The sequence below is a fragment of the Carcharhinus amblyrhynchos genome, chromosome 7 (genome assembly GCF_965287045.1).
Source record: "Carcharhinus amblyrhynchos chromosome 7, sCarAmb.v2.hapA, whole genome shotgun sequence".
Taxonomy (NCBI): Eukaryota; Metazoa; Chordata; class Chondrichthyes; order Carcharhiniformes; family Carcharhinidae; genus Carcharhinus; species Carcharhinus amblyrhynchos.
The window spans coordinates 58,468,684-58,493,994 of record NC_137330.1 but is presented as its reverse complement, the minus strand read 5'-3'; the positions used below and the strand labels follow the sequence as shown (position 1 = coordinate 58,493,994).

Genomic DNA, 25,311 nt, shown 5'->3' with positions numbered 1-25,311 from the left:
CCATTGTAACATATGTTAATATAACTATTGGTATGTCTATTTTTGCATTGGATTAAAGCTATTAATTTTCTTTACTAATCACTTAAATTTTACTGAATTCACTCAGTTCACTCTGAATTTCACATGACTTTTTCTGAAGCTTTAAACCAATGTATGTCGTGACCTGGAAATTCCTGCTTATTTGTTTTTGGCAGAATTAAAGGTTATGATGAATTCAGTATAAATTAGGACAATTGTGAAATCATTAATCCATCTACTTAATGGTAATACATTAATTTAACAAGTTTACCAGTTTAATGTACTCTGTTGCCTCTGGTTTTGGTGACATTTGAAGGGGCAAAAGTCCTGTCTGAAATGGTGTTGGACTTGACAGCCAGTTGAGAGAGGTTTGAATTTTTTTTAATGCTTCTTTCTTTTCCTTTTGTAATGCATTCCTTAAGCATATTTTGTTGTTGGCTGCAGCGTAATTGCTGCACATTGAGTGAACAACTTATCTTTTGTTTATTTATTTCCCTACTTTGTTATCTTGCAGTGTGAGGAATTGGACGACTTTGTACTTGAGTGCCTTCTCTCTCTGCTGGGCTGTCTCAGCAGCTTGTTCCTTTTATTGAAGGTTATTTGCTGAAAAAGTCATATTCTCTTCCCGCTTTCATGTATTACTGTTTCTGTAGTCATTTACCCATTTGTGCTTTATTGATGATATATCCTCAGTGCACCAGAGCATGATTATAAGCAAACTCCAGAAATTTTTCAGGGACTTATTAACTTAATAAATTGATTGATCAGTTTAGATATGAGGCGTGTTTCCTAATTTCACATAAGGAATATACTTAAAATTACTGTTTTCTTAGATTAGATAAGGTATAATGAAAGAACCACAACTGTAGTCATGCATAGACTGGCTGTTGCATACTGTAATCAGAAAATATGATCGACATGAGTGAGAACCTAGTTAGACACTTGAGAAACAGAACACTTTACAAAGCAAATTTTGCCACGTTAGCAAATCAAATAATGTTCAAACATTGGAAGCAGTATGCCTTTTCACCTCAGGAGTGTGGCCTCTGTGTAAGGGTGCCGTATAAAACAAGTTGGGTGCCATCTCGCATCAGTTGCTAGTGGGTGTGGGCAAACAAAAAAATTATCTTGGAATTACCCTAAATTGATAAATGTACTACTATACAATCCACTCACTACTAGTAAATGAACCAGTGGTCAGGGGTAAACTAATACAAAACAGATCAGTTTATGAATTCTCAGAGCATCTATGTCATTAAGAATTCTAATGCCTGTGGTGTTACTTTTGTGTTTTAAAAAATAACTATACTTATGTAGTGAGGTCTTGGTAAGAACATAGATAGAGTATCCTGCAAAATTTCCTTGAGCTGGATTGTGACGGTGCTACATCAGTTATGTATAATTGAGGATGAAGATCGTAAGTACTATTGAACAATGTCAGTATCTTCTGAATACAGGAGCTATTCACTTTAGTTTTCCTCTATGGAGTTGCTGTGCCTGTGATATATTAACAAAATGATAGTAAGCAGTAAAGCACAATCCATACTTTCCAATTCCCATAGGCATCAGTTGTCCATCATTGCATACCATGTGCTCTATTCAGTCATACTTCATTGCTGGCTGCTGTTGTTTTCAATACCAGATTTACTAATGCTTTCTATCTTTGTGTTTCCACTTAATTTTATTAATCTCAGATTTTCATTTTGTTTTTTTTCCTTGCTGTTTTGCTTGTATTTAATTATTTACACATTGGCTTCAATTTTTCCTTCTGTGACAGTAAAATTTATTTAATTATAGTGCAATCCAAATGGTAAAGCTAATAGCAAACAATAAAATAAAGACTCAATTTATTTTGTTCTGTTATTGAGATAATTCTGAAAATGATCTGTCAGCCTTTACCCATTGATCTCTCCCATTCCAGCCAACCATTCTTTGGCTGATGGGGAAAAGTGTTGCTTCCAATATTCTGCCCATAAAGTATTGCAAAGGTGTTCTAAGAAGTAAGTGAAAGCAACTGAAAAAGATTTGTCCATTTTTTCCCCTCTGAACCTGCTTTCCATTTAACTATAATAATGTGGCTGGGTTTGGAAATTCTAAGGTGGGTTAAGGCATTGAGAAGAAGGGTGTCAGATTGTTTTTGTCAAAGGGAACATTAGACGCAGAATTCCTTAGTAAAATAAGTGACAGTATTTCAGATGTTTTTTTTTTGTTTTCAGATTTCTTTTATAACTGGATTTGATGTTTAATGAGAAAAACATTTTTTACATATCCATCCTTTCTGTGGTGTTAATTTCTTAAACTAAGAAAAAAGGAAATATTGAATAAAAAATGTACAAATAATGTGGTCCTGTTCTGTTGTCAGCCACACTGGAACCTCTCAAATGTTTTGCCACTTGTAAAATGTGAATGAATCCTTGGACATAGCCAGTGCAAATCTTTGATCGTTTTTAAAATGACTTGGTAGCAACAACATGTCAATGGGAAAATTGGGGCCATTGTTTTTTAATGGAGACTTGCATTGTAGTGTTTGCTTTGATAACGTGAAGTATGGAGTAGTTTCCTGCTGAATAAAGTGTTTATCCATTAGAAGATGGTCAGTGGACATTCTCCATCACTTGCTGTTGACACACAGTTTTAGATATTCCTACAAGAAGCTGGGTAAACTGCACCAGAAAAAATATAACTTTAGTCTTTGAAAAACTTGAACCAGAGCAGAAACCTGCTGACCCCATGATGAATAAATGATGAATAAATCTCAAAGTTAAAAGCAATAATGCATCTACAGACCTATAATCCAAATCATGAAATAGCACTTATCCAAATGATCTATGTGGCACATTGGTTCAGAAGTAAATTAATTTTTCAAGCAGTACAAGTTCTCTGCAGCCTTAAATTTGCATTGAAGCCTGCAGTGGAATGCTGCTGTCGGGACCTGACAGTCTGCCATCAGTGAACAATCAGATAATTCCAGTCTTTATTTCAATAGTTCAACTTCTAAGTAAGGAATGATCATTCCTTTCCAAATTAAAATGGTAACATTCAAGCAAGGATTAAATAACAATTTAAAATTTGTTCCATTGCTGTTACGTTTTAATATATTAAATACCCTCAAAAGCATCCTAAAAAATCAACTACTGTAGTCTGAGTCACACAAAGACTTTTCTAAAGCACATTAATGAACCTGTCCAATTTGAAGATCAATCCCAACACTTTCTTGGTTACTTTAACTGACACCAGCTTTCTATTTCCAAAATTTAAAATTTCTCTAAATATTTTTGATTTTGAACTGACACCTGCTGGATTATTGCTCAAGCCTGTGTTACTCATCCAGTAGCATAACTACTTACCTTTATTCTTATCTTCATCCCTAGACCTCCCATGCTTCCACATCAATGATCCATGAAAAGATCAGCCATTCAATAAGATCATAACTGATTTTTAGATGGACTCAGCTCACTCACTCATCATAACCCTTAATTCCTTTACTGTCCAAAAATTTATGTATCCTTGCATTAAAAACATTCAATGAGGTAGCCCCAGCTGGGCAGGGAATTCCACAAATTCACAACTCTTTGGGTGAAGAAGTTCCTCCTTAATTCAGTTCCAAATCTGCTCACCCTTATTTTGAGGCTGTGAGTACAATCTCCCTGTTTCTATCTTATCCATAATTTTATCTGATTTTTGTAAGATTCCCCCTTCATTCTTCTAAATTCCTATGAGTATAGTCCTGGTCAACTCAGTCTTTCGCCATAAGCCAACCCTGTCAACTCCAGAATCGGCCTATTGACTCTCCTCTGCACCCCCTCCAGTGCCAGTACATCCTTTCTTAGGTAAGGAGACCAAAAGTGCACACAGCACTCCAGATATGGCCTCACCTGCAACATAACCTCCCTGTTTTTAAACTCCATCCCTCTAGCAGTGAAGGACAAAATTCCATTTGCTTTTTTAATTACCTGCTTCACCTGTAAACCAATCATTTTGCAATTCATGTGCAAGGACACCCAGGTCCCTCTGCACAGCAGCATGCTGCAATTTCTTTTACCATTTAAATAATAGTCCATTTTGCTGTTATTCCTGTCAAAATGAATGACCTCACATCTCAAAGTATATCTTCCTCCTCATGCTCTGCAGATTTGTCCCATTTTCTGTGCAGTTTAATTAATTTGTATCATTTGTTAACACACTTTCCTAAACAGTTAACATGACAACTGCCTTTATACAAACAATGTAGTGAATTAAGGGGTTTATGGCGACAATGCCTAAAACTTTATTCCTTTAAAATTCATTCTGTGTGCAGCAAGTGGTGGCTGCAATGAGTGCAGGGTCATAGCCTGTGCACGTTCAGCATTTCCATCTCAGTGGTTGTTGTAAGATGCATGTGCCATTTGCACTTTTAGGACTAATTTATATTAATTGTAAGCAGCAGTTGTAAGGAAGCATATTCAGCAGCAGTTATGTTGCTCTGTATAATCCAACAGGAACTACGAGAAAGCTACAGCAAACAGCAGTTTGCCTTGGAGCAACTGTATCGAATCAAAGATGATAAAATTCAAGCCATTGAAAGAAAAAAGTCTGATGAACTAGCAAGGAAAAAAAGGGAAGAGGAGGATGCTTTAAGGTAAATTAGCCTATAATTTTTAGTGCTTAATGAGTGAATTTGTGTTTCTAAAGATTGTAGTTGAAAATTTTTGAATTCTAAAGAATCACTGCAGTTTGTAAATTGTATAAATGCTTATGTTAATTGTGAATGATTGGTACTTTTTTTTAGTTGGGACCTGAGGATCAAGAGTGGGAGAGAGGTGCAATAAATTCAAACAAAATTGCTGCATATTATTGCAGGATGTTTTGATTCATTGGCTGAGACCGCTGCTTCTGATAATTCTAACTTAACTTGCTTCTTGGTTCCTCCCCTAGCTAAACAGCTAATTAGTTGCCATCGGTGTCATTTCAACTCATCGGAAACTATATTTGAAGCATTCCAATATGAATCATTCATTCCCTCACTCACTGGAAGAAATTGTTTCACTGTGATTCTCCCAAATTTCCTAGCTGAAGGTTGCCCCAGATCCAGGACATTTTGTGGTTCATGTGAAATGGCATTATCATTTTCCTGCTTATGTCTGTATGTAATAACTTATTGACATTTATAGATCAATTGATTTGAATTTACTATGTTGTGTAAAAAGATCCTGAAATTCCTGGCCCATATGTCAATACAAAAGGCTTATCCAAACAGACCATCATAGGCAATTTTGCAGCATCTGTTTGTTATAAAAGTTAATCTTTACCTTTTGTTTAGAAAAGCAAAGCAAGAAAAAGAAAATCTTTGGAAATCAAGAATCAAAAGAGAAGAAGAAATAAAGCAACAGAAGCTGGAAGAAGAACGGCTCCAAGACAAAATCCGTGAAGAAGAAAATCAGAAAACCGAAGCATTTGCTGCCAGACAAAGGGAAATAGAAACAGAAAATAAAAGGCTGGCTGAAGAAAAACGTCATCGTGAAGAAGAGGAGAAAAAGAGACTTGCCCAACTTCAAAGAGAAGCTGAAGAAGAAGGAAAACGGAAAGCACAGACTCTCAGAAAAGCAGAGGAAAAACGACAGCGTGAAGAAGAAGAGAAGAGAAGACAGGAAGCAATAAAGCGTGATGAGTCTGAGAAACGTCAATCAAAGACCGATGTACAAGATAAGTTGAAGGATGTACTGAAACACTTTGATGATAAGCCAACGTATGGATCTCGGAAAGAAGGTAAATATATTGGGTTCTGACTAGAACAGTGTGATGTATTCTCCTCTGAGTCAGAAGGTTGTGGGTTTAAGCTCCACTCCAAAGACACTGACATTTAACCCAGGCTGACACTTCATCACAATACTGAGAGAATGCTGTACTGTTGAAGTCATGTTCTTTTCGGTGATGTATTAAACCAAGGGCATGTCTTCCCTCTTAAATAGATGTAAAAGATCTCGGCACTATCCAGAGAAGAGTGAGGCTGTTTGTCTCATGTCTTATCCAATATTTAATTTCAATTGACATGCTAAGAACTAAAACTGATCAGTGCTGTTTTGTAGGATCTTACTGTGTACGTACTGACTGGCATGTTTCCTACCTTGCGATTACACTTAAAAAAATAAACCTGCTCCATTGGCTGTGAAGTGCTTTGGGAAACACTGAAGTCACAGAAGTTATTATATAAATGCAAGTTCTTATTTTCCATCCATGTGTCAAATTCCCTCTTGTGTCATCAATAAGAGGAAGGTGGGTGGATGTATTTGTAGATCCCTGATGTATAATATTTCTAATATCACTTACGGCACTCAGTAATGACACTCATTAAGGCTAATCCTTTCTATCCATACTGTAGATTGATACCTTGCCTCTTGGGCAGTGCCAGGGGGCTCAAGTAGTACTGCCAAGGTACCAATGCCCAGAGAGCACCCCAGTCGACCCTCTGGGGAGCCCCAATTGCCCCTCCCTCCCCTCCAGCAGGGTCAGGCGGCCAGCTCCTCGTTAGTGGGGAGCTACTGTAAACCCCAGTAGAATGAGCTACTCTTGGTGGTGGGGGAGGGTGGTGGAGAGGCTAGAAGACCTGGAGACTTCAGTCCTGAGCCCACTAATGCCATTTAAATTGCATTTAAATTGCCCTCTGCATATATAATACCGCTCCGCGCCAATTTCCAGTGTGGAACTAACGGCACAGAAAACCCGGTGCAAGGCGACATGCTCGAGTCTGGACAGCTAGGGCAAATCCCACAGATTGGCGCTGCCTAAATCCCCCGGCCTGCTGCGCTAAAAACACAGCGCAGCGGGATGGGAAAATTGTCCCACAATCTTTCATTCAGTCGCTACTTCAAAAAACGTAACTTTTATTAAAGGCAACATCCTTTCATAAATCTGTTTGCACAAAACTGATTTTAGAGTAGCTGATCATCTGGTTATCTTCCTTCATCTTAAATAAGTTAAACTGTCTACTCCCAAGACTTCTGGCACTATCTGCATATCAGAGGAGGATTAAAGAATTAATCTCAGGTGTTTCTGTCTCCTTTCTTATTTTCTTTGCCAGCATAGGGTACATGTTGTCAGGGTTATTATCTTATCCATTTGAGTATTGTTTTCAGCAGCTGAGTACTTTTTAGGAAAATCATGCCAATACACAATTAATTTACTTTCCCTCTCCCAATATTAGCCCAACTGAAGATTTTGTTTGGCAATTTTTCATTGATGAGCAGAATGAACAAACAAAACTTGGTATATAAACAGAAAATGCTGACAATACTCAGCAGGTCTGACAACATCTGTGGAGAGAGAAACAGAGTAAGCATTTCAGGTGATAATGGTTCTGACAAAGGTTATCAACCTGAAAACTGTTGTTTTGTTTCCTTATATGCTGCCAGACTTGCCGAATGTAAAAACAGAATTTCCTGTTTTTTCCAACATCCATATAATTTTGTTTTTGAACAAGAAATGGTACTCTGTTGGTCATGAACATGTAAAAATTGGTGCATTCTGCAAGTGAACTTGATGACTTGTGTCATTTTAGTTCATAGTTATAGAGTTGAGAACTTTAATTGGTCAATATTTGAATTTCTCAGAGTAAGAAAGCCTTCAGTGGGAATGATTGCTCAAGCATTTTAAGCATACAAAAATGCTTTTGTATACTTGAGTTTACTAAATCCCTCCTAAATGGTTCAATTTGTTTATTTGCATTAGTGCTTTATTCCAGGTCATTTTATGCAAATCACTTTTCTTGTTTCTTTTTAATAGAGTTTATTGACCATACATTGTCAATATTTTTACATGTCCCTAGGAGTTCTGTGTTTGTAGTTTTTCCAGCTGCTTTCCTCAATTTTGATTTCTTCCTCCCTCTTTGTGTCAGGACAGTAGGCTGGCACAGTGTTTAGCACTGCTGTCTCATAGTTCCAGGAACCCAAGGTCAATTCTGACCTTGATTGACTGTGTGGAGTTTGCACGTTCTCTCCATAACTGTGAGGGCTTCCTCCGGGTTCACCGGTTTCCTCCCATAATCCAAGGATGAGCAGGTTAGTTGGATTGGCCACTCTAAATTGTCCCTGAGTGTCCCAGGATGTGTAGATTAGATGGATTGGCTATGGTAAATGTGTGAGGTTACAGGGATAGGGCAAGAGAGAAAGCATGGGTAAAATACTCTGTCAAAGAGCCAGTGTAGACTCAATGGGTTGAATGATCTCTACTGCACTCTAAATATCCTGTGTCTGATTTTCTGCACAATAGAGGTTGAGCACTCAGCAAACTAAAGGGCTGAGCCTATATGCTATCACCTCATGAAACTACTCAGAGCTTTTCATCACATTGTCCTACCACATGACGCTTTACATTGCACTTCATTACATTGCTACTCAGCTATCAACTTCCTAAGTTCTTAATCACATACCTCATCACAATCTCCTTAATTTTGTTTTGTATCTATGTTTTCAACAGTGCCAGTCAACAAAAATAAAGTCTCTCCACCTAGAAAGTCTGCAGTCTTGATGAATTATCGAGCATTATATTCATTTGAAGCAAGAAATAATGATGAACTAAGCTTTCAGGCTGGAGTTCTAATAGAGGTAGGTTCATTTTCCAATCAAACTAGTTACTCATTTTAATTTTATTTTGTGTTCACAAGTCTCATCATTGGATAAGCATGGAGTCTATTGAAACCAAAATGTATGGCCAGATAGAATATGGGTCTCCAAAAACTCAACGTATTTCCAAGTTTAGCTGACTAAATAATTCCCACAATTTACACAGCCTTCGCACACAGTCCTGTTGATGTTTAATGTTGAGTTTTGTAGCCCATGGAAATTCATTTCCATTCCTTGTGAGGGACACAATGTGATTGTGGTGTCAAATTATTGGAAATAAGATTTTTATTAACTGTTGTGTTTCTGGAGACAAGGGGTGGGATTTCCCCTCCCACCCTCAATGACATATTTTGCAGCAGCGGAAGTAGCCAGTGGCACAATCTTCTGATCCCACCATTGTTAATGGGATTTCCATTCCCCTCTGCCAGGAAAACCCACTGCAGAGGCTCGCTGTCAGCTAGAACAGAAGATGCCTGAATGGCCTGAAAATTCCAGCCAAAATTTCCCCTTTTTCAACCAAGTTTCCCCTTCACTCTGCGCTTGAATCTCTACTTGATATATGGTTTCATGGACACCAATATTTACTGGTTTTTACCTTTCTTCATGTGTGAACTAGTGCATCACGGTGGCACAGTCTTTAGTACTGCTGCCTCACATTCCCGGCTTGGGTCCACTGTCTGTGCAGGGTCTGCACATTCTCCCATGTCTCTGTGAGTTTCCTCTGGGTGCTCCAGTTTTCTCCCATAGTCGGAAATTTATGTTGATTAGGTGCATTAGCCATGTTAAATTCTCCCTCTGTACATGAACGTGTCAGAATGTGGTAGCTAGGGGATTTTCACAGTAGCTTCATTGCAGTGTTAATGTAAGCCTACTTGTGACACTAATAAATAATAGTAATAATAAAAAGCCATTAGGATGAAAAATGAAGACCTCCGATCTGAAACAAAGGTCCTAAACCCAAACAAAAGAAGCTATAAAAGTATAAGGCATGCGTTAGCTAAGATAGATTGGGGAACTTAATTAAAAAGCTTAATGGTAGATAGGCGATGGCTAATATTTAAGGAGCAAATGTATGCATTGCAACAGTATCCTAAACAATATCCTAAATAGAGTTATGCTAGAGTTTACAATAAAGATTGCAAAATAGGACACTTAGAAACAATCAGTGGGATTTGACAAATTCACCATGTATTTATGAAAGGGAAATCATGTTTGACAAACTATTGGAGTTTTTTTGAGGATACAACTAGTGGAATAGTTAAGGGTGAATTAGTGGATGTGGTGTGTTTGGATATTCAGAAAGGTTTTAATAAAGAAATTAGTGTGCAAATTAAAGCACATGCTATTGGGGTTAATATATTGGCATGGATTGGGAATTAGTTAGCTGACAGGAAGCAGAGAAGGAATAAATGGGTTTTTAATGAAGTGGTAGGATACGGTCCAATTGGGATTAGTGCTTGAGCCCCAGCTGTTCATATGCTTCAGTGATTTGGATGAGGGAATCAAAAGGTGTATTTCCAAGTTTGCTGATGATACAAAAGCAAATGTAAGTGGGAGGAGGATGTTAAGAGAATTCAAGGTGATTGAGACAAGTTGAGTGGGCAAATTCATGGCAGGTGCAGTATAACATGGATAAATGTTAAGTGATCAACTTTGGATGGAGACACAGGACAGAATTACTTAAATGGTGATAGATTGGGAAATGTTGATGTACAATGGGATCTAATGTTTCAGGTCAATGACCTTTCATTAGAAATGGAGAAATTTGGAAATATAAGTGAAAAGGGGAGGAGAACAAAAGGAAAAGTCTGTGGAAGATGTGAGAGATAAAATGACAAAAGAGCTGGTTGGGCAAGCCAAAGGGAATGTTAATGGGATAAGTAAACAAAAAAAGCAAAAGACTTGTCTGAACATAGTGTGAATGGCAGAATTTTGAAGAGTTGCTATGTGATTTTCTAATACATCAGTCACTGAAAGCAAGCATGGAAATACAGTAAGCAGTTAGGAAAGCAAATGGTATGTAGGTTCTCATTGCAAGAGGACTTAAGTACAGGAGCAAGGAGCAGCTGTACAGGACCTTGGTGAAACTACACCTGGAGCATTGTGTGCAGTTTTGGCCTCCTTAACTAAGAAAGGATGTATTTATCATAGAGGGAGTGCAGCAAGGGTCACCAGACTGATTCCCAGGATGCAGAATTGTTAAATGAGGAGCGATTGGTTGGACTGGACCTGTATTTACTGGAATTTAGAAGAATAAGAGGGTATCTAATTGAAATGTATAAAATTCTGACAGGACTAACAGACTGGATGCAGGGATGTTGTTTGCTGTGTCTGGGAGGGTCTAAAACAAGGAGTCACTGTCTCAAGATATGGAGTAGGCCATTTGGGACTAATGGGGAGAAATTCTTCATGCAGGGTGGTGAAGTTGTGGAATGCTCCATCACAGAACACTGTGAAAGCCATGGCATTAAGTGCATGTAAGAAGGAAATTGATTTCTAGACTATAAGCGTGTTAAGTGGGTAATGTATGGGGATAGTGCTGGAGCATAGTGTTGAGATAGAGGATCAGCCATGATCACATGGAATGATGGGGCAGGCTCAAAGGACCGAATGACTTATTCCTATTTGCTGTGTTTCAATGTGCACTCCTTTGATCAGTAATTTTTCCATTGCCTACAATTGGCATTCTATTAAGATGGCTGAAAGTTTGTGTATGTATGGTTTTTTATGTGTATGTTTTCTTTCAGTTGGTGACAGCAGTTGATGCAATAACTGCTGGGAATTGAAATTCATGAGGAGAGTTTTCTTACCAGATTGTACTCCAGAATCATCTAATTTTATTCTGTAACACACAGGTTGATGAAACAACTGAAGGGGAATCAGGCTGGCTGTATGGTACTATACGAGGCAAATCTGGTTGGTTTCCAATGAACTATGTAGAGAAGATGACAGAGAGTGAAGCTCCATTATCCCCCAAAAGAGCTTTATTGCCACCTGCAAAACCTGCTTCAACTACCTCAACATCTCCTGGGTTTGTCTTTCTGTTGTTCATTTTAAGATATTAAAATATTCTTGAATTTTAGCATTCATGTCATGTAATAACATAATTAAAATTTGAGTCATTATAGTACAGTTAGTGCTTTCGCCCTGTGCGAAGCATTCTTTTCAGAAAGGTTCTAAATGAAGCTTCCACATTAGTTTTGTGTAATTATCACCTGAACTTTCTGACTGCAAATCAGGTCGCCAGCCAAATGTATGTTCCTTCCTGCTGCAAGAGATACACCAAAGGGAGGCCAGAGAATTCTGCCCAGTGTTTTGCTTTGTTGTCTTTTTGGCTAGTTTATCCTAGATTGTTAATCCAACATTCATCCTTTGTTGATGTACTGCAGAGGAAAAAAATTTTAACCCAGTTACAAAACTGAAAACCTGAAATAAAAACAGAAATTGCTGGAAATACTCAGCAGGTCAGGCAGCAACGATGATGAGAGAAACAGGGTTAATGTTTCAGATCAATGATCTTTCATTAGAAATCGAGAAGTTTAGAAATTTAAAGTGATAAGGGGAAGAGAACAAAAGGAAAAGTCTGTGAAGATGTGAGATAAAATGACAAAAGAGTTGGTTGTGCAGGCCAAAGGGATGTTAATGGGATAAGTAAACAAAAAAAGCAAAAGATTTGTCTGAACATAGTGTGAATGGCAGAATTCTGAAGAGTTGCTATCTGACAGCAAGATCAAGCATCAGATGAAGCCCAAAATGGGGTGCAGTGCCTTATCATGTCAGCTTGGATCTTATTTTCTCTCTTGTAGGACCATGCATTGAATTCAATTGGAATATGAATTTGGTTTTTGGGGCAAGCAAGGAGATGGATTTGGATCTGTCCGATCCACTCTGAACATTGGATTCGTACTTAAAGATTGGAGTCAAAATTTAAAAATACACAAGAGAAAGCATTATAAAGGCATAATTCAGCGGTGTGATTAAATATTGTCCATGTGCCTGAATGAATGCAGCTCCAACAGCAGTGAAGAAGCTCAACACAATAAAAGTCAAAGGAGTCTGCTTGATCAGTACCCAGTCCCACCACCTTAAACATTGTACATCATTGTTAGAGGGACTAAATGATAGCAGTGTGCCTCCTTCAACAGCACCTTATCATCTGTGACCACTTCCACCTAGAAGGACAAGGGCAACAGCTGCATGGGAACACTATCACCTGAAAATTCCCTTCTAAGTCACATATCATCCTGACTTGAAACTGTGTCACTGTTTCTTCACTGTTGCTGGGTCAAAAACCTGGAATTCCCTTCCTAACTTCATTGTGAAAAGTCCTCAAACCATATAGACTACCATTGTTCAACTAGGTGGCTCAGTACCACTTTCTGAAGGGCAATTAGGAACAGGCCACAAATGCTATCTCACCAATGAAACTCTCAGCCAATGAAAGGATAATAACATTATGGGTAAGATTCTCCCCAAAAAAACTAGGTGTCTGATTTGCATAAAAACTGGAGAAAATCCCACTTTTTTTTCAGCAGGATTTTCAAAATTAATCTGCTACACTCTGTGAATCACAGAGAGCCCTAGCATGAATCACACCAAAAATCAGTGGGTAGGGCCTATTCCCACTGGAGAGACCAACAGCATAGTGCTGAACGTGCCATGCACATGCGCCAATCTGGCAGCACCAATATTGGCACAAGCACAGCAGCCCCACACTGCCAGCCTCCCAATCGCTGGTCAGCCCTACGACCCTGCATCGCTGCCCCTCCAGCAGGGTTGGCAACTAGCTCCCTGCAAATGGGGAACACCACTGGAGTGAAACACTCCTGAGTGGGTCGGGAAGGGGCTATTGGGCCCGGAGACTTGAGTCCCAGGCCCGCTAATTACATGCAAGTTCTCATTTCAATAAATTATACAGCTCTGTACTAATTTCTGGCAGGGAGCTGACGGCGTCGGGAGCTGCGTGGAGGCCGTGGTGCCCAATGGGAAGCCCACTAAACAACATGAGCCTCCTGGCCCATTGACCTTCTTAAGCAGCACTGCAGGCTGGAAGAATCACACACCGCGCGCGCAGACACACACACCCCACCCCCCCCACAAATATTTCTATAAAACTGTTTCACCATTTTTCCCTCAAATTAAGTATTTATAATACAATGACCCAGTTACATTGTATGGAATATTCAAATAAGACTGAAGCTACTTGGTTATAGGAAGGTTAGTGTTTATTGCAGATTTTTGAAGTGGGCTAATAGCTCAATAACCTGACAATTCTTATGCAAAGTATAGTTCCATGCCACATGAATTATTATTAAATGTTATAAATTTTCTCAAGAATTTTGGTCCGATGAAATGTCTGTTTCCTCCTTTCCAATAGACCTCATGCTCAAAGTAAAGTGGCTGATGAAGGGAATTTTCAGTCTAGTCGAGCCTTTTCTGGGATTAGTGGCAGTCCCATTTGGCAGAAGTCTGCTTTTACTCCAACTCTTCCTCCTGGTTCTGGATCACCTATTTATGATCAGGTATGTCTGCCTGGTACCTTCTTACTATTCTTTGAAAGAAAGTACTTTGTTTACTCTGTTCATAAGAACATAAGAAATAGGAGCAGGAGTAGGCCATCTAGCCCTTCGAGCCTGCCCCGCCATTCAATAAGATCATGGCTGATCTGTCGCGGCTCAGTTCCACTTTCCCGCCCTCTCCCCATAACCCTTAATCCCCTCTCTTATCAAAAACCCATCAACCCGCGTCTTAAAAATATTTAGCGAGGCAGCCTCCACCACTTCAACGGGCAGAGAATTCCAGAGATTCACCACCCTTTGAGTGAAGAAGTTCCTCTTCAACTCCGTTCTAAACCGCTCCCCCTTTTATCTTGAGGCTGTGCCCCCTAGTCCTACTGTCTTTTTTGAGCGGGAAGAGTCTCTCCACCTCTATCCTATTCATCCCATTCATCATCTTATACGTCTCAATGAGATCTCCCCTCATTCTTCTAAACTCTAACGTTGTGTACTTTAAATCTGCACACGCTTCTTGTTTATATGTTTCCGCTAATGCAGTAAAATCTGGCTGTGTGTAACTCTCAGCGACACATTCTAAGTGTAACAAGATGGTTTAACCCCACAGAGTTACGCAGACAGTAGTAACTCTTTTTAACAACATCTCAAATCATATGCTGCTTTTATTGGTGGAAACTTTCCAAAGTTGCTTAACAGCTATGTTATGGGACAAAAATTGACAAAAAGTCAAAGAATGAAATACTAAGCTGGATGATTAAAAACTTGTTTGAAGATATAGGGTTAGAGGAGGTTCATAAAGAAGAGGGAAAAAATGTTCAGGGAGGAAATTTTAGATCTTGGGGCCTCAATGACTCGAAACATAACTGTCAGTGACCGAGGGAATGGAGGAAACACAAGAGGCCAGAATTGGATGAGTTTTTGTAAGGCTGAGAGACTGGAGGAGGTTATAGATGTAGATAGGGACGAGAATGTCTCATGATAATGCTTCCCCTAATCCCAACCTCAATCCATGACTCTGCCGCTTTGCTCATGCCAGCCTAAAATACTGCTTAACTTCTCCTATAGCCATCTTCTGTGCCTCTCTGCGTCTTCTGAGCCCATTGAGACACCTGTTGCGGCCAACTTATGAACAGCAACCGCAGCTGCTCCATCTTTCTGTCTCAACAATCTTACTTCTTGGGAAAAATCCTCCAGCTTCCCAGCCATGTGTTTCTTGGCAGTGGGAGATGTCACGCTGTTCACTGGGAGAATTGTACTGATATCACTGGGATTTTCCATTGATGTCACTGCAAAGCCCTGGGAAAGGAAGTGCCAGCAGGACTGGAGAATCCCGCCACCGTGAATGGTCGGAGAATTTCCACACCACACCGCCCCTCCCCGCCTCTCTCTCTCTCTGTGTGCCATCTAGGAATTAACCTCCCCCACTTCCCATCCTGCTCACCAGAGCACGCATTTTTGCCCCTGAAACTATCTTTATGGGTGATCAACAGTCACCAGCTGTCTCTGCATTCCTTTTGTTTTGATTAAGGTGCGCTTTTTTTTGTGTTATCCTTAAGTGTTTATTTTGTTATTAGGAAAGTACTCCAAAATAAGTTGTTAAAAATTCAACTTTTGTAGGTTGAAAATATAAAAGCTTTTAAGGCACTGGCACTTTGTTCGTGGACGGCAAAGAAGGAGAATCATTTAAATTTCTCTAAAGACGATGTCATTGATGTCCTGGAGCAACAGGACAACTGGTGGTTCGGAGAGGTTCGTGGTGGAAAGGGCTGGTTTCCCAGGTCATATGTCAAGGTTATCACTGAATATACACAGAAATCAGTAGAGTAAGTTCTTTTTTTCTTTTGATGTCTATTTCTGGCACATGAGTGAAATCAGGAATTGATAATGTGAACCGCTAATGAAATATTTAATGAGAAATGCGTATGTATTCTAATTGTACAACCGTGTGCATTTTCTGATAACTTTTTTTTCCATTATAAATTCCAGTGTCCACATTTAGAATGGAAACTATCCATGCAAAACTTAGTAAGAAGTCTCACAACACCAGATTAACATCCAACAAAAGCCACTAGCTTTCGGAGCGCTGCCCCTTTGTCAGGTGAGTGGGAGTTCTATTCACAAACAGGGTATACAAAGACACAAACTCAATTTACAAAATAATGATTGGAATGCAAGTCTTTACAGGTAATCAAGGCTTAAAGGTACAGACAATGTGAGTGAAGAGAGCGTTAAGCACAGGTTAAAGAGATGTGTATGTCCACAGACAGGACAGTTAGTGAGATTTTTTGTAAGTCCAGGCAGGCCGTGCCATCATCTCATGTGAGAACACCATCCACCAGGTACACAAGACATACTCTTGCAACTCGGTGAAAGTTATCCACCTGATACGCTGCAGGAAAGAATGTCCCAAGGCGTGGTACACTGGGGAGACCATGCAGATGTTATGACAATGGATGAATGCACACTGCGCAACAATCACCAGGCAAGACTGTTCCCTTCCTGCTGGGGACCACTTCAGCGGTCACAGGCATTCGGCTTCTGATCTTCGGGTAAGCGTTCTCCAAGGCGGCCTTCATGACACACGACAGTGCAGAGTCGCTGAGCAGAGACTGATAGCCAAGTTCCGTACGCATGAGGACGGCCTCAGTCGGGATCTTGGGTTCATGTCACACTATCTGTAACCCCCACAACTTGCCTGGGCTTGCAAAAAATCTCACTAACTGTCCTGTCTGTAGACAATACACATTTCTTTAACCTGTGCTTAACGCTCTCTCCACTCACATTGTCTGTACCTTTAAGACTTGATTACCTGTAAAGACTCGCATTCCAATCATTATTTTGTAAATTGAATTTGTGTCTTTATATTCCCCATTTGTGAATAAAACTCCCACTCACCTGATGAAGGGGCAGCAGCCCGAAAGCTAGTGGCTTTTGCTACCAAATAAACCTGTTGGACTTTAATTTGGTGTTGTAAGACTTCTTACTGTGTTTACCCCAGTCCAAGGCTGGCATCTCCACATCATGCAAAACTTGTCATGCTATAATTATACAGTATCTTAGGGGACCAATCAGATGGCTGGTAGCTTTCCAGCCCGATAGCACCACCAGGAGTGATAGCTCCGTAGGGACTGCAGCTAGTCCACCAAATGAGGAACAGAGTTTGCCATATGACAGGAGAATCTCCTCTGTCTATTAACTAATCACTTAAGATTAGTTGGACCATGGACAGATGTCCACCACTTATCACACTCCTGTGAAATCTCATCAGATGTGGATGGGAAAAGGACATGGGACCTCTGTCATGCCCTCTGTATAGGGGAACTTCAATATTCACCACCAGGCATGGCTGTGTCGTACCATTTCTTCTGAGTCTTGAAGGGCATAGCCGCTAGACGGGGTCTGCGGCAGGTGATAAAGGAACGAAGAGAGAAAAGCCTAGTTGACCTCGCACTCACTAATCTACCTGTCACAATTACATTTTCCGTGATAGTATTAAAACCATAGAGTCCAACTGTTCAAATGAGCATCCCATTCAGGCCTTCCCCCTGCCCTATCCCCATAACCCTGTACATTTACCATAGCTAATCCATCTACTTTATACATCTTTTGGACACTAAGGTGCAATTTAGCATGGCAAATAACTCGCCTCCTGACTCTCCAAAGTTTGCTATTATCTACAAGTAACAAGTCAGGAGTATGATGGAAAACTGCCCACTTGCTGGATGAGTGCTGATCCAACAATACTCTCAAAGATCGACACTGTCCAGGACAAAGCAGTTTGCTAGATTGTTCCCTATTTACTACCTTAAACGTTCACTTCCTCCATCACTGATGCACGATGGTGATAGTGTGTACCGTATACATAACAAAGTAAGGTAACTCATTAAGCTTCCTTCAACAGCACCTTTCAAACCTGCGACCTCTATTATTTAGAAGGATAAGGGCAGCAAATGCATCAGAACACCACTACCTGCAAGTTCCCCTTAAGCTATTGTGATTTGGAACGTTTCTTCACTGTCGTTAAGTAAAAATCTTGGAACTCCCTTCCAAACAGCACTATAGACGTGTCTACATCACAAAAACTGCAACAGTTCAGAAAGGTGGCTCACCACCACCTTCTCAAGGACAATTAGAGATGAGCAACAATTACTGACCTAGCCAGTGACAGCTACATTGCACAAAAGAATAAATGGAAAAACATGCTATCCAATTTTACATGTCCCCCATCCCCATTGCCTGCCAGCACACTCCTGGGATAGGGATGAAATATTCTGGCCACTTTTTGAACAAAAGTTTTTAAATTAGTTTCTAAGATAATGCCATTTGTGAGTATTATGAATTATTAACAATGTTACATTTTGTTTCATATCAAAAATCAAATAATTTTAGCAGAATGTTTTGGATGCTGGAAGCATTCAGCAGGCCAGATAGCATTTTGTGAAGAGGGGAACAGAGTGAACATTTCAGTTCAAGGACCAGAACTGATGAAAAGTCCTCAACCTGAAATGTGAAGTCTGTTTCTCTCTCCACAGATGGTGCCTGATCTGCTGAGTGTTTTCAGCATTTTCTGTTCTTGCACTAAATTATTGACCTTGCTGAACTGTATAAACTTTTGTCCACAGACCAGAACCTGTTTATGCTCAGGTCAACAAGAGATCCAGTCCAATTTCCCAACCAGTAGAAGGTAAAACTTCTCCAATACTAGTTTTTATGACTCCAAGTTTAACTTAACAGAACTTTCTATGCAAAAGTATGTATGTAATATAACTGCTAGAAAAACAGAGGATAATTCTAGCCTTGCCAGCCATTACTTCCAAATAAGTATATTTTTCCCCCAATTTATTTTCCATTTGTCTTCTCCACATCAGAAGTAGGATGGTATAGGTCAAGTGAGAGTTATTATGAATTTTTAAGCTAGATATACTGTAGAGTAAATTGGAACAGGATTTTTTTTCACACTAGTTCCCAAAAATCTGGAAGAAGCTGACACAACCTCAGGCAGAACCTGACACAATGTAAATCAGAAAAGGAAAGTTTGGAGGAATTATTTGTAACATTACATAGGCATTGCCACTTATGAAGAAACTTTACTGTACCAATGGACTAATAGTGTTTAACTTTAATTGTATTTGCTGTTTATTTTTATTTGTTGTCCTTTATGCTTTTGTGGCATGCGGGCTTCGCTGGCAAAGCCAACGTTTGTTGCCCATCCCAATTGCCCTTGACAGAATTACTTGTCACACAATTTCAGAGTCAATGACGTTGCTGTGGATCTGGAATTACATTTAGCCCAGACCATGTAAGAGCGGCAAATTTCCAAAGGACATCAGTAAACCAGATGGGTTTTTAGGACAATCAACAATGGGTTTCATGGTCACCATTAGACTAAACTTTTCAATTCCAGATTTGGACTAGTCACCCATGGCCCTGGACAAGGGTTCAGATCCCACCATGGTGGAATCCTGGCTCCCATTTCGGGAACCTGCCTGCTGGTCCTTAATTGGAATGTGAATAACTTTAACTGGCTACTTCCCGTAAGATCACATACTGGTTCAGCCATCTGGATCAGGACCCATATTTGTTCCAAACTACGTAACATTTTCAAAGACAAATAGTTTCCACCTTTTACTTCTGCTGCGTAAACCTGGGAGATGCATATGGCCAGTCAAATAGGAGATCTTAAAGAAGGGGGGCAAAGCAATTGATGAAAATTGAAGCGTGGGAAGAGATGATTTCTTCTTCTTGCAAAGAAGCACAATACACTGTGTAAAGAAGAGGGCATGAACAAAAATTGTTTCGGTGTGGGTGGGGGAAACGGAGCAAAAATCAGCTTGCCTAATAGGAAGATTCGAGTTGTTCAATTTAGCTATTTGAAAATAATTGCATACATCTTTTTATTTAGGTGATAGAAATTGGTTGTGGCATGCATCTATTTATTTAGGTGATAGAAATTGGTTGTGGCATGCATCTTTTTTAATAATCTTGTATTATTTTTGTAGAGTATGTTGCACTATACCCGTATGAAAGTGTTGAAGCTGGAGATTTAACCTTCATGGAAGGTGAGACTGTTCTGGTCACTAAGAAGGAAGGTGAATGGTGGACAGGAGTTATCGAAGATAGAACGGGTGTTTTTCCTTCAAATTATGTCAAACCGAAGGATCCAGATGTAAGTTTACCATGTTGTTATTTGCGTTTCATGACTACGTATCACGAAACGTTTTAGTCTGAACTGCAGTATATTTGTTAAATAAATTTTTTCATTATTTTAGTGTGTTGAAAGTGAGTTGAATTTGGGTGAATAAAAGTTGTTATATCAATCTCTTGAATAAAACACCCCCAAATTTAAACTTCTTAATTCTGGTAGTGCTTTAAGGAAAGGGAGAATAGATAGGGAGAGTCAAGCTGGCATGTCTATTCACAGGCAGTGTCAGGAAGCTTGGAGTAGGCTATGTCTTCATTTTCTTCAATGATGTGGTATCAGACCAGATAGAAGGGGGGGGGACCAGAAAAAGTGAAGTTAAAGTAAACTAAGTTTACATTCACACTGCAATGAAGTTACTTAGAAAATCCCTTGTTGCCACACTCTGGCACATGTTCAGATACACTGAGGGAGAATTTGGCATGGCCAGTGCACCTAACCTGCACATAAGAACATAAGAAATAGGAGCAGGAGTAGGCCATCTGGCCCTTCGAGCCTGCCCCGCCATTCAATAAGATCATGGCTGGTCTGTCGTGGCTCAATTCCACTTTCCCGCCCTCTCCCCATAACCCTTAATCCCCTCTCTTATCAAAAACCCATCAACCTGCTTCTTAAAAATATTTAGCGAGGCAGCCTCCACCACTTCAACGGGCATAGAATTCCAGAGATTCACCACCCTTTGAGTGAAGAAGTTCCTCCTCAACTCCGTTCTAAACCGCTCCCCCTTTATCTTGAGGCTGTGCCCCCTAGTCCTACTGTCTTTTTTGAGCGGGAAGAGTCTCTCCACCTCTATCCTATCCATCCCATTCATCATCTTATACGTCTCAATGAGATCTCCCCTCATTCTTCTAAACTCTAACGAGTACAAGCCTAGTTTATTCAGCCTCTCCTCATAGCTCAACCCCCTCAACTCCAGTATCAGCCTAGTAAACCTCCTCTGCACTCCCTCCAAGGCCAAAATATCTTTGTGCAGGTGCGGCGCCCAAAACTGCACACAGTACTCCAGCTGCGGCCTCACCAATGCCCTATACAGCTGCAGCAAGACCTCCCTACTTTTATATTCAATCCCCCTCGCTATGAAGGCCAGCATCCCATTCGCCTTCCTGACCACCTGCTGCACCTGCAAGCTGGGTTTTTGCGACTCATGCACAAGGACCCCGAGGTCCCTCTGCACCGTCGCCTGCTGCAGTTTTTCACCACGTAAGTAATAATCCTTCCTACCATTCTTCCTACCAAAGTGGACCACCTCACACTTGCCAACATTAAATTCCATTTGCCATTTCCTGGCCCATTCGCCCAGCCTATCTAGATCCTTCTGCAGACTCTCCACACCCTCCGCACAATTTGCCGTTCCCCCAATCTTGGTGTCATCAGCAAATTTTGACACCCTACACTCGGTTCCCTCCTCCAGTTCATCTATATAAATGGTAAAAAGCTGAGGCCCCAGCACCAACCCCTGGGGCACTCCACTAGTCACCATCCTCCAATCCGAGTAGCACCCGTTGACCCCCACTCTCTGCTTCCTATTTGACAACCAATCCTCTATCCACGCTAACACCCTACCCCCAACTCCATGTCCCCTTGCCTTCTGCAATAACCTCTTATGAGGTACTTTGTCAAACGCCTTCTGAAAATCCAGAAAGACCACATCCACCGGCTCTCCTCTATCCACCGCCCTAGACACATCCTCATAGAACTCCAATAAATTTGTCAGACACGACTTCCCTTTAATGAAACCGTGCTGCGTCTGCTCTATCAAGCAATTCCCTTCAAGATGCCTCGCAATTTCCTCCTTAATGACGGATTCTAACATTTTACCTACCACAGACGTTAAACTAACCGGCCTATGATTCCCCGCCTTTTGCCTGGCACCCTTCTTAAACAACAGCGTAACATTAGCCATGTTCCAATCTTCCGGCACTTCCCCGGAATCCAGCGACGTCTGGAAAATAACCACCAAGGCATCCACTATAACCTCCGCCATTTCTTTCAGAACCCTCAGATGCATTCCATCCGGTCCTGGGGACTTGTCCACAATCAGCCCCTCCAGTCTGTCGAGCACCGCCTCTCTAGTAACAGTAATGTCATTAAGACCCTCCAGTCCTACCACCTTTCCATCGCTAACACCCGGCAAATTATTCACGTCCTCCTCCGTGAAGACAGAAACAAAAGTTATTCAATACCTTAGCCATATCCCCATCCCCTACCGCTAGGTCCCCTTTCTCATCCTCTTAAGGACCAACGTTCACCCTAGCCAGCCTCTTCCTTTTTATATATTTATAAAAACTCTTGCTATCCTTTTTTATATTAAGCGCTAGCCCAGCTTCATAGTTTCTCCTACCCTTCTTTATCAACTTCTTTGTCAATCTTTGTTGACATTTAAACCTTTCCCAATCCTCTTCTCGCCCACTACTCTTAGCTACTCTAAACGCCTCCGCTTTTAATTTAACACTTTCCTTCACCTCCTTCGTTATCCACGGCTTATTACCTCTCCTCCTACGGTCCTTTTTGACCATCGGAATAAATTTCTGCTGAGCACCAAGAAAGATCTCCTTAAAGATCCGCCACTGCTCCTCAGCAGACCCTCCCTCCAACGCGCTCCCCCAGTCAACATTCGCCAATTCTTCTCTCATCCTATCGTACTCCCCTCTATTCAAACAAAGGACGCGTGTCCGGGAACCCACTTTCTCCTCCTCCATCTGCACCAGAAACTCCACCATACAATGATCACTCTCTCCAAGAGGATCCTTCACCGCAAGGTCCCTAATTCTACCCACCTCATTACATAGCACCAGATCCAAGATAGCTCTCTCCCTTGTCGGCTCCAACACACACTGTTCAAGGAAATTATCCCGGCAGCATTCCAAGAACTCCTCCTCCAGCCCACTGCGTCCAACGTGGGTCGACCAATCAATATGCAGATTGAAATCCCCCATAACTACGGCCGTCCCATTCCTGCACGCCGCACTTATTTGCGCGTTAACAGCCCGCCCCCACCTCCAGATCATTATTTGGGGGCCTATAGACGACACCCACCAGCGTCTTCCTCCCTTTGCTGTTCCTAATCTCCACCCACAACGATTCCACTTTCTGCCCTTTGGCTCCAACATCATCCCTTGCTACCGCCTTAATGCTATCCTTAATCAGCAGAGCTACGCCACCCCTTCTTTCCTCCTGCCTATCCTTCCTAAACACTTGATACCCCTGGACATTCAGCTCCCAGTCCCTGTCACCTTGCAGCCATGTCTCTGTAATGGCCACCAGATCACATCTGGACTGTGGGAGGAAACCCACACAGACATGGAGGGAAGGTGCAAACTGTACACAGACGGTGATCCTAGTTGGGAATCGAACCCAGGTCCCTGGCACTGAGGCAGCACTGTTAACCACTGTGTCACCGTAACATCCAAAAAGAGAAGACCTAAATATCCCATAGAATGAAAATTCTGTTTTAATTCTAATTGCTGTTTCTTTGGTCAGGGATCAAGTAGTTCCGGAAAAGCAGGAACATTAAACAAGAAGCCAGGTATTTCTGCCATATATCCATCCAGTAAAAGTTGTGCTAATGTTTAAGAATATGAAAACCGCTATTACTGAAGTTCACGTAAAAATTTGGTTCGGTACTTGCTGCTTACTTGACATCTTAACACATCATTTGGATATTTTAAAGTCATGATTTAATAAAATAGATTTTCCTAAAGGGAAAGAAATGCAATTGGAAAAATTTTTTTGGTTTAATTGTTCTTTCTGAAGGCAAGATGTAATATGGGAAACCCTTAGCTGGCTGTACAGTGATTTGATCGATGGTTGCACCAATGCCATTAATTTGTATTTTATTGCACAGTTAAAAATATTTTCCATCTACGTTGGAATGAAGTATGTAATGATGATAGATTTTAAAATTAGCCAGATTGAGTCTAATGTTCGCTTGATGACTTACATTGTAACTCGTCTAATACTTTCTCACAGAAATTGCTCAGGTAACCATAGCATATACTGCAACTGGCACTGAGCAGCTCAGCCTCATCCCAGGCCAGTTAATACTTATTCTGAAGAAAAATGCCTCTGGATGGTGGCAGGGTGAGTTGCAGGTAAGCACTTTAATAATGTCAGTACTTGTACAATAAGCATGGATAAACACAAAAAATGTCACTTGCCATTATTTCAAGATCAGTGTGTTTTTGTGGCATGAAGAAATCAAATACGTGTGTATTATGATAGCTTTCATCTAACTTTTGTGCTGGCAAGCTACAAACAAAATATTACTCATTTTGAGGAATTGAGAAGATAAGTGGAAGTACCTCCAGAAAAATCAGAATTAGATCAGAATCAGGTACGTGTGGCACAGTGGTTAGCACTGCTGCCTCACAGTGCCAGAGATCTGGGTTCAATTCCTGACTTGGGTCACTGTCTATGTGGAGTTTGCATATTCTCCCCATGTTTGCATGGGTTTCCTGTGAGTGCACTGGTTTCCTTCCATAGTCCAAAGACGTGTGGGTTAGTTGAATTGGCTATACTAAATTGCCCCTTAGTATCAAGGGAACCAGCTAGGGTAAATATTTAGAATATGATGTGGAATTTTTGGCTGCCTACCTCAGAGGGATAATTACTGTCCAAATGTCCTCTCCTTGCTCCACAAAATCACATTGGCCAATCAGTCAGCTATTTAGCTCCGGTGCTACATGTCCAAGTTGGTAGTTATCATGATATTTCTGTTGTATGAATAGCATTTCATTTAGTCTACTTCATCTATCACTTATGTATAGTAATGCCACTATTTCAGAACTCCAGCCATGCATGTGTACTCAGTTCACATGGGAAGACAGTATTCACACAGCCTCAGGAAAGTCATGTATTTAGCAGGAAGAAAATAAAAAAGAAAGTTGCACCAACAAATACGTTTGTAATTAAAAATAGTTTTGAGTCTTTGATTCTTGCTGCAAGGTTATACCTGTACGTTCTTGGCTGACTTCATGTCACTTTC

The 25,311-nt window shown here is 40.6% G+C and overlaps 1 protein-coding gene across 4 annotated transcripts in view; it reads left to right on the top strand.

Moving 5' to 3' along the window:
- The window catches only part of LOC145344979 (intersectin-2-like), a 213,215-nt gene that overhangs the window by 139,079 nt on the left and 48,825 nt on the right, over window positions 1-25,311 (top strand). For 3 of the 4 annotated variants that reach the window (XM_080192401.1, XM_080192399.1, XM_080192402.1), the window contains exons 17-27: window positions 533-613; window positions 4,497-4,636; window positions 5,318-5,763; window positions 8,470-8,597; window positions 11,471-11,646; window positions 13,993-14,137; window positions 15,746-15,951; window positions 18,751-18,812; window positions 20,128-20,294; window positions 23,808-23,853; window positions 24,297-24,418. In XM_080192401.1, coding sequence (XP_080048527.1) covers window positions 533-613; window positions 4,497-4,636; window positions 5,318-5,763; window positions 8,470-8,597; window positions 11,471-11,646; window positions 13,993-14,137; window positions 15,746-15,951; window positions 18,751-18,812; window positions 20,128-20,294; window positions 23,808-23,853; window positions 24,297-24,418 — 1,719 coding nt within the window. The remainder of the gene's footprint in view (window positions 1-532; window positions 614-4,496; window positions 4,637-5,317; window positions 5,764-8,469; window positions 8,598-11,470; window positions 11,647-13,992; window positions 14,138-15,745; window positions 15,952-18,750; window positions 18,813-20,127; window positions 20,295-23,807; window positions 23,854-24,296; window positions 24,419-25,311) is intronic. The other variant, XM_080192400.1, reaches the window with a different exon arrangement.